The sequence below is a fragment of the Taeniopygia guttata genome, chromosome 14, assembly GCF_048771995.1.
Source record: "Taeniopygia guttata chromosome 14, bTaeGut7.mat, whole genome shotgun sequence".
NCBI classification, from domain to species: Eukaryota; Metazoa; Chordata; class Aves; order Passeriformes; family Estrildidae; genus Taeniopygia; species Taeniopygia guttata.
The window spans coordinates 5636948-5645781 of record NC_133039.1 but is presented as its reverse complement, the minus strand read 5'-3'; the positions used below and the strand labels follow the sequence as shown (position 1 = coordinate 5645781).

At 52.2% G+C, this 8834-nt stretch overlaps 2 protein-coding genes across 13 annotated transcripts in view; one reads left to right on the top strand and one right to left on the bottom strand.

The window, feature by feature from the left end:
• The first annotated feature begins 1 nt into the window (after position 1).
• PLD6 (phospholipase D family member 6) lies at positions 2-1860 on the top strand. The gene is made up of 2 exons (XM_030285039.4): positions 2-440; positions 562-1860. The coding sequence occupies exons 1-2, from the start codon at positions 32-34 to the stop codon at positions 798-800; spliced, it is 648 nt and encodes a 215-aa protein (XP_030140899.2). The 5' UTR covers positions 2-31; the 3' UTR covers positions 801-1860.
• A 347-nt stretch (positions 1861-2207) lies between these two features.
• Positions 2208-8834, bottom strand: part of MPRIP (myosin phosphatase Rho interacting protein) — a 77084-nt gene continuing 70457 nt past the window's right edge. For 10 of the 12 annotated variants that reach the window (XM_030284776.4, XM_072935652.1, XM_072935647.1 and 7 more), the window contains one exon: positions 2208-7114. In XM_030284776.4, the coding sequence (XP_030140636.4) occupies positions 7043-7114 (72 nt within the window). In that variant the 3' untranslated portion in view covers positions 2208-7042. The remainder of the gene's footprint in view (positions 7115-8834) is intronic. The other 2 variants (XM_030284780.4, XM_002188689.7) reach the window with 1 other exon arrangement.

Here is an 8834-nt window from a genome sequence, read left to right as displayed (position 1 = left end):
CTGCGCGGGCCGGGCCGGGCCGGGCCGGGCCATGAGGGCGGCGGGGGCCGCTCGGGGCGCGGCGCTGGCGGCGGCGGCGGTGACCGCGGTGGCGCTGGCGGTGGCGGCCTGGCGGCGGGCCCGGCCCGTGCGGGAGGTGCTGTTCTTCCCCTCGCAGCCCTGCTGCATCGAGGCGCTGCTGGCCGAGGCTGCCGAGCCCGGGGCGCCCGCCCGGCCCTGCCCGTGCCCGCTGCCGAGCGGCGGCACCGCCCTGAGCCGCCTGGTGCGCCGCCTCCTCTCCGCCCGCCGCTCGCTCGACCTCTGCCTCTTCTCCTTCTCCTGCCCGCAGCTCGCCCGGGCCGTGCAGCTGCTGCACCGCCGCGGGGTGCGGGTGCGGCTGGTGACGGACGCGCAGTTCATGGGGCTGCACGGCTCCCAGATCGGCCGCCTGCGCCGCGCGGGTGAGCGCGGGGCTGCTGCGGGGCTGCTGCGGGGCTGCTGCGGGGCTGCTGCGGGGCGCGGCGGAGGCCCCGAGCCCGCGGCGGCCCCGCCGAGCCCTGAGCCGCCTCCGTGTCTCTGCAGGGATCCAGGTGCGCCACGACCAGCACAGCGGGTACATGCACCACAAGTTCGCCATCGTGGACCGGAGGATGCTCATCACAGGCTCCCTCAACTGGACCACCCAGGCCATCCAGAACAACCGGGAGAATGTGCTGGTGGTGGAGGACGCCGAGTATGTGAAGGCTTTTCAGGATGAGTTTGAAAGGATTTGGGAGGAGTACAATCCTGCCAATTACAGTTTTTTTTCCGAAAGGCAGTAAATGATTGAGCTGCCTCACAGGGCTAGTGGAGCATGATAACACCCACAGATTTTATTATTATCATTGTTTTGTCCATCTGGGTGTAACTTTGGTAAATGTCTCCAGAGAAGCGAAGTGTTCTCTGCCCCAAAATGCCACAGAACCCTTGCTGTGGGTCATTCCCGTGCTAGAGGGAATGGCACAAGTGTTTGGTTGAGGGTGACAGTGACAGAATTGCATCCATAGGCATTAAGACTTTGGGCAAGCTCGTTGCTGTGCCCTGGTGCAGACCAGGTGTGTTCATACAGTGCTGAGCGTGTGTTTCAGTGGTAAAAGGAACATTTTCCAGCTCAGGATATGGAATGGAATTACAGCCAGTTCCAAGTGGAATTGTAGCCCAAGGGCTCCTCTACACTGATGAAGAAGGGAGAGATAAGAGGGCTACAGCAGAGTTAAGCGTTTCTATAGATTAAGTGCCTTGGTTACATTTCTTGTTGGCATTAATTGTTAAAAGTTGGTAAAAGAAAATTGGTGGGAAATAGCAACAATTTTTAAGTTTTGATTGTGTACATGTTTCTTTTGGTTAAAGGTTAGCAGAGCTGCAGTGTAAAACCATCGAGCACAAATGGTAATGACAGCTTCTCTTCCAGCAAGGAAGTGTAGGGAAGTCTGGAAGGAAATGAGAGAAATTATTCGTTGGGATCAGTATTTATCTGGAGAGCAGACAGAGCCAGAGTTGGGCCACCCAGTTCAGGTGGGCTCTGGAAACCCTTTCAGAAATTCTTTCAGGTGTTGGGACACCGTGTCATGGTCTGTGCCCTCGCCTGACAGCACCGGCCTGGGGACAGCGAGGGGAAGGTGACATCTCTGTTCCCACAGCCCAGTGTGGAACAAAGATGATGTAAACCTAAGAATTTCAAACTTGAAATTGTGTCTTATGTAAGAATTGTTTTATACTGAATAGAAAATGCCTTAATATCGCTCAAAATGAAAAGAGATTTTTATATTCTGTTACTGTTTTTGTTACCAGTAGTGTTGTGACTGGTACTGTTAAATAAAACATTTTCACAGAAAACATCAACAGCCTCATCTGACTTTTGAATTCTAATTCCTGTAGATCCTTATTAAGATATTTATGATACATGGACATCCCCAGATTTTATATTTGTTCTGAGAAAGTTTGCATGGGGGAAAGAAAATGATGTTATCTGTATGTAAGCATCTGGGGAAGGTCATTCTCCAGTAAATCCCATTCAGCAGCACTAGATTTAAAATACTTAATATATTATTGCTGTCAAAGTTTTGCCTGTTTACATTTCCTATGTGAAATGCAGCCATAAAAACAAACATCTCCGTTTTCATGTGCTGACCTCTGCCCTATTCTTCCTTCTTTTTAGAAAGAGAAACCTGTTACACACGGCATGCAAAGGGTGGTGCAAAAATAGTTTATTACCATATAGTTAATGTAAAGTTAAGTAATTATATTTACAAAGTAAAAATGATCAGCTACATCCAGGGGAGCCTAGCACGTCACACAAGGTTTGTAAGGAATAAATACAGTGAGAAAAAGTGACGTTTCTATTACAGCAAGCAGTTGATCAGGAATGGTGGCTCTTAAAAAAGCACTGGAATAAACTGGGAGTGGAAGGGAGAAGGGAAGGAGACAGGAACTCACACACGTGGAGAAACAGGAGCCTTCCACACCCTTCCCCTTTGCAGGGGAAAAGGATGGTGTGTGAGAGCCCCGAGGCTGCAGCATCCCAGCACTGCTGGTCTGTCACAGCTGGAGCTGAGGGCTGGCTGCTCTGTCACATCATCACAGCAACAGCTCTGGGCAAGGACTCCTCCACCCTCGGTGCTCACAGGCCCCTGGGCTGTTCCAGGCACACGTGGCAGGGCACAGTGCCCAGATGTGACCCAGAACGAGTCCCCATCCTTGGGCAGGCGGGTGAAGCTCTGCCCAGACAGAGCCAAGGCCGAGCTCTTCCCAGGCCACTGAGGACGACTGGCCATGAATACCTGAACTGCCACATCAGACACCACCCTCATCCTCAGAGCTTCCTTCCCTCCCTTTCCCCAAACCTCCATCCTTCCAAGTGATTCTTTAAACTCTCAAGTCATCCAGAACTCCAGGAAGGTGGACACGGGCCAGGCCAGAGGATTCCTGCTTCCTACTTACCATAGTCTCCAGTATTTTACATGCTTTGCTTTCTCTGGGGGAGAACAAACAGTGAGCACTCCTGTCCTGCACACAGGGTGTAGAAAGCATGAAGAAAATAATGCTAATTGCACCCATTATTCACGAGTTCAGAGCCAGCTGGGTTAGTCCAGCTGGTACCAACTTGTCAGGTTTCTCTAGTAAATCCCACACCCTCTGTTTCCTCAGCAGCCTCACGCTGAGGTTGTTGTTTCCCCGTGTCTGCAGCAGTGCCTTGGCTCTTGTTGCTGTAGTTCCACTGCATTTGCAGTTACACAGTGAGTTACAGCCCGTGGGATGTGGGTGTGTGCAGGGCGGCTGTGGCTGGCAGGGAGTTGTTGCTGCTCTCTGGAACAACAGGGCACAGTTTGCACATGCACAGCGTTGATGCTGCTATCAAACACAAGATTATTGAGTCCTCTGACTGGAAAAAAATACCCCAAATCTATAGCAAAGTAGGTTACAGTGGTCAAACAGATTGTACACAATCTTCAGACAGGTACCTTCAAAGCTAAAAGCATAGAACAGCAGAAAAGGTTTGAAAAGGTATTTATAACAGTCCTCAACCCCTAAAAAAAGTAGTTTATCAGGGCAGATGGGGTGGGTTGGACACATTACACTCTTTCCTCCTCTCCCAACCCACAAGTGGGGCCTCTGTGCTACAACAAGCCTTAAAAATCAAACCCACAACTCAGTCACAAGAGAACCCTCTGCAAACTGCTGAGGAATAAATATTTACACTGCACACTTGGAATTCTATACAGGTATTAAATTACTTTTGTTTTTTAAAAAGAGAAGAATAAGAAAGTTTTTCTTTACCTAAAAATGAGAAAAAATACAGAGCAAAGGCAGACCACAGCGAGTGTGCGTGTGCTTGAGTGTCCACAACAAACTGAGTATCCAAACCAGGACAAATCTGCAAAGGTCTTGTGGAAGTGCCATCAAATAGCGTAGGTACAAAATGTGAGCACTTCTGCTGCAGCCCAGCTCTCTGGTACAAAAAAAAGGGCATTTTCTGGTTTGCAAGCCAGCACCAATTCTAAGCAGTTCTATTTTTGAAACAAATGAACACAATTTACTTCTTTTTTTAATACATGAGAAAAGGTGACATTTAAAGAAGGATTCAGTCTGGCTCAGGGGAGATGATGCAAATGGGAGGAAAATTTTACTCAGGAAAAATAAGATTACTTGGAGCCAACAAGGCTCCAAGACCTGTGCCTTCGCTGCACTTGAGTTCTCCCAAACCTCCCTTTTTGGTGCTATCAATAGTGTGGAGTGATGCAGCATGCAGCAGCTTGCCCACACAGTCTAATTTAAATAGCCACTGATTAATCCCAAAAGATGGATGAAGTCAGGAGCAGGAAGAAGCAGGAGAATAACTGAGGATCATTGCTATGAATTAAAGGACTTCTCCCTTTATTTTCAAGTACTGGGCTCTGCAGGAATATTTCAGTTTGGGGCTGTTTATTGGTGCTGCAGGTTCTTTTTCTTTACAGTAAAGGTAAAGTGCTGCCCCTTGCCTTGGAGAGATGCTCAGACTCACCAGAGTGAGCCCGGAACCCTCAGCAGGGGTTCAGAACATTTGGCTGCATAAGGGACCTTCCTCCCTCCTCTTCCTCTCAGTGACCCCCAGAATTCTCAGCTCCCACCCTAAACACACCCCAAACATCCTTCCCAAGCACTGCCCCAGAGGGTGCAGCTGGTCCTGATGAGGTCAAGGCCACTGCTCAGCCCTGTCTGTACAGCAGACCAAGATTCTCCATTTATTTTTCCAGAGGAGCCCAACTCCCCATGGAAACATCTGCTCCTACAAGCGGGAGCACATGAGCAGGATTTGCTGGGGAATCTCAGAAAGGGCAGGGTCCACATGGTGAGAAGGAGATCAGAATGTTCTGCTTGGTTGGCCAAAAAGGGCCAAGTCCCATCCCAAGTCTGAACTGAAGAGAAGAGGAGGAGGAGGGTTCTCCTAGAGCCAGTGACATCCTGCAAGGGAAGAGCAATGACAATGACAAGGCCCATGTGCCATCCCAAATCCAGGCTGCCTCACAGGCCTCTGCCAGGAGATCAGAGCTCACCACGCAGCCAGAGCAGCCAGGGATGAAGTGGCTGGAGAGGTGATCCAGGTGGGACGTGGTAGGAACAGCCCAGGTTCTCCAGAGCCCAGACCATGGGAGTGCTGTGGTGAACCACATGCAGTGCCTGGCTGCACACCCACACACCTGAGAGCACTGCTGATGAGGGAAAGGCTTTGTGCCAACAGGTTGAGCATCTTTCCTACCCTGCTCCCACCTCCAGGCCCTCCATGCACACCCAGGCAGGCAGAGCATCCCAGCAGAACAGCTGCTCTGCCCCCTGCATCATGCCTGGGGACAAGCAGGGCTCCTCTGGGCAGCACCAGCTGCCAAGTCCTGCTGTGAGGTGCCAAGCTGGACAAGAGCCTGACTCGCACCATGGTTCAGTAACACATGTCCTGCTGAAGGTCTTGTGGCTGGAAAAAAGAGATTCTGCTCCTAGGAGAATGAAGAGAACTCCAGCAGCTGCTCTGGTCCAGCCTGGCAGGACTGGGGCTCTGAGAGCTGTGCCTGTACCAAGCACCAGACCCAGAACCAGCAGGGAAGCACTGGGAGCTGCTGGCCTCAGCCTTGGCTGAGTGCCCGAAGGACAAGAGGAAGCTTTGCTCTGGATGAAGGCCCAGGGTATCTCCACATCCCAACCAGGCTGGGAAACCAACGTGCCAGAGTCTCCTTCAGCCCTGGTGACCTTCCAGGTGGCATCTTGAGATTTATCCAGGGATGAAGCTCCACACCTGCAAAGCAGCACAGGCTTCTTCTAGGAAGCCTCTGCTCAGCTAACTGTGACCATGTAGTGCTACCAGCTCCTCATCCCTTGGTTTGTATGCATCTGTCTGTCTCACGGTGCTAAACTGTATGTTTTAAATACAGAAGCTATTAGGACTGAGAAGGTCTGAAGCACATACTGGTTTTGAGATCTTTATTTCAGGAAAAGATTAAAGAATTAAAATAGGAGCTGCCCTGCTGACAAGAAGAGTTGAATTCAAGAAGCTGGTAAAAAATGAGCATTATATGCATTGAGCACTGTGCATTTTCAGTCAATATTGGCTCTACTTTCTACTCTAGTTTCCTTTCACTAGGAAAAGGGAGTTTCACATGCGCACAGACCCTGGGATACACGAGATTCAATGAGAGGAAGGGAGTAACAGCAAAAAAAAAAAAAAAAAAAACCAAAACAAAACAAAAACAAAAAAACCAAAAAGAGAGTGCTGGGCTTGATCTAACAGAGGCAAGAAAGTGATCTTACAGCTCGGCCCCTGGAACACCAACTCCGACCACCAGCGAGACGGGAGCGAGGACGCGCCGACGGGGTGGACTCGATGGTGCACTTCAGTAGCTGCAGCTCCCCATCCATAACCACCTGGCAGCCACCAAAGCTTGCCAGGCTTCGGTGGCACCTACATTCAGGATACGGCACAGTCACGGGGCAGGAGGATCACTTCTTGCACCCTTCTCCAGCGAGATGTCAGTGTTGTACCTCCAGGCTGCGGACTCGCGCTCCCCGACAGCTTCCCCGGCTTTCCCCCCTTGTAGGTGCAAGTAATGCAGTCGAGATCAATGTTAGATCAGGCTCCTGGTGTGCTCTGAGCACGGGGTCTCTAGACAGCAGTAAGAGCTCGGTCTGGCTGACACCACCCAGGCCCTGCTCGCTCTTCCCGACAGAGCTATAGCTTATTAACAGGCTACTGAGCCTTAATACTGACACTTAGTGTAATGGTTTACAGTAAAGAAAGGATTCTCCTACAAAGCGCCGAAGAGAGAGGGGGGAAACCCCACTCCAATCCCTTCCTCTCCCTCTCAGAGTCTCTGGAGCATGTCACAAGCAGGGAAAGGAGCCGGGGAGGCGAGGGGGGCACCGCCACCGCGGCGCCGGGTCCTGTCGGGGCGTCAGGACGAACGACAGCGAGGACATCGTAAGGAACGAGAGACAAACGGTGCTGGTGCTGTGCTGCCTCAAGCTGGGAGGTGCGCGTGGTCAAGCGGAGCGGGGAGAACTAGTCTTTCTTCAAGTCCCTGGATTCAAAAAGCTTCAGGCGTTCTTGCACAGTCAGGCCTTCCTTCAGACTCTGGGAGAGACAGAAGACAGAGATGTTGGGGCACGGGCGGCGCGCGGGAGGGAGCGATGCCCGGGCACAGACGTGGCAGCGAGGGATGGGCTCCTGGGCAGAGGATTAGTGACATGCTGAGAGAGAACACACGGTTATGGAGGGCTGTTACCGGTGGGCAGGGCCTCGAGACAGGGTGAGATTGCAAATGAACCAGGTGACGAACCAGAAGCAGATGAGAGGCACATCATGCTGCAAGCGGGATTAGCTGACTGGGGATGGGCCCCGGAGCTCACAGGGCACTGCTGCATGGGGCAGCTCCAAAGAGGGGAGCCCCAGGCAGGCCAGCTGGGATCTGCTATGCTGAAGCCCCAGGATGCTGAGCAGGACCCGCAGGCTGGTCCTTCCCTGTCTCCCACACCACTACAGCACCCACGGGGACAGTCCTGGCTCCACTCCATGCAGAATTTGCTCAAGAAACCCTGGAAACTGCTGTGTGCTGCCAGCGACCATCCCACCCCTTCTCTCATCTCACCCTGGGACTCTCCCAAGCCAAAGATGCCTCAATAGCCCACGGACAGACAGAGGACTCCTAAATGCTGCTCAGGTCTAGCAGGCTCTGATGGCTGATCCAATTCAGATGCAGCATCCAGATTTCAAGGCACAACTCTCAGCTGGCCAGCAGCCCCTTGGCATTTGGAATTGTACAATCCATCAGCTACACATGGGGACTCGGTAGCACAGTGCTGAGAGGGGCAGAAACCCAGGAACAAACTGCCTGACTCCTGCAGGACAGCTTTAAATTGAAACCAGCCTGAGGGGATGCACCAGCCTGATGCCAGCACCCTCCTTCCTGCAGCCCCAAACCTGTGGCACAAGAGATTGAGGAGAGCAAAGCATTAGGTGGGGAGTTGTCCCTGTAGATGAGGAGGCACAGCCACCTCCCATCCCTAAAAACAGCCCCCATAGCCAGGGCTCTGCCCCTCTGTGCCCCACTGCCTGTCCCAACCCCACAGCTCTGCCTGCCAGCCCGGTCCTTGGAACTTGCAAGGAATTCATGCTGCAGCTGGAACATTATTTACTTTACAAACCAAGCCTTGGCACCTTCAAAGGCACAGAGTGGAGGGATGGAAATCAGCTCCTAGGAGGAAAGTATGAGGGAAGTGGGATTGTTCAGCCTGGAGAAGAGAAGGCTCAAGGTAACCTCAGGACCCCTTCCAGAGCCTAAAGGGGCTCCAGGAGAGCTGGAGAGGGACTCTGGAGGGAGGCTGAGTGACAGGACAAGAGGGGATGGCTTCCCATTGCCAGAGAGCAGGGTTAGATGTGATATAGGGAAGAAAATCTTCCCTGTGAGGGCCGTGAGGCCCTGGCACAGGGTGCCCAGAGAAGCTGTGGCTGTCCCTGGATCCCTAGAAGTGTCCAAGGCCAGGCTGGATGGGGCTTGGAACAACCTGGGATGGTGGAAGGTGTCCCTGCCTATGGCAGAGGGTTGGAACAGGATGATTTTTCATCCCTTCCAACCCAAACCATTCTGTGACTCCACGATCCTATTATCAGACAGCCACCTCCCCTTCTCCTTTCCTTTCCCTGGCTGTGGGACTGTTCTACCACAGCAGCAGGTTGGACTTTTGGGCTGCATTTTCCTTCCCATGTATTTATCAAGGCAGAACTCCATGATAAACTTGCCCCAAGGCTGTGCAGATTCCCATGGTTACTGTATTTCTGGAAATGTTTTTCCTCC

What these genes read in the sequence shown, in the direction of transcription:
- PLD6 (XM_030285039.4), top strand. Translation starts at nt 32, where the DNA reads ATGAGGGCGGCGGGGGCCGCTCGGGGCGCGGCGCTGGCGGCGGCGGCG. An exon ending in CGGCCGCCTGCGCCGCGCGG is followed by an intron (nt 441 to 561) that starts GTGAGCGCGGGG and finishes GTGTCTCTGCAG; the next exon opens with GGATCCAGGTGCGCCACGAC.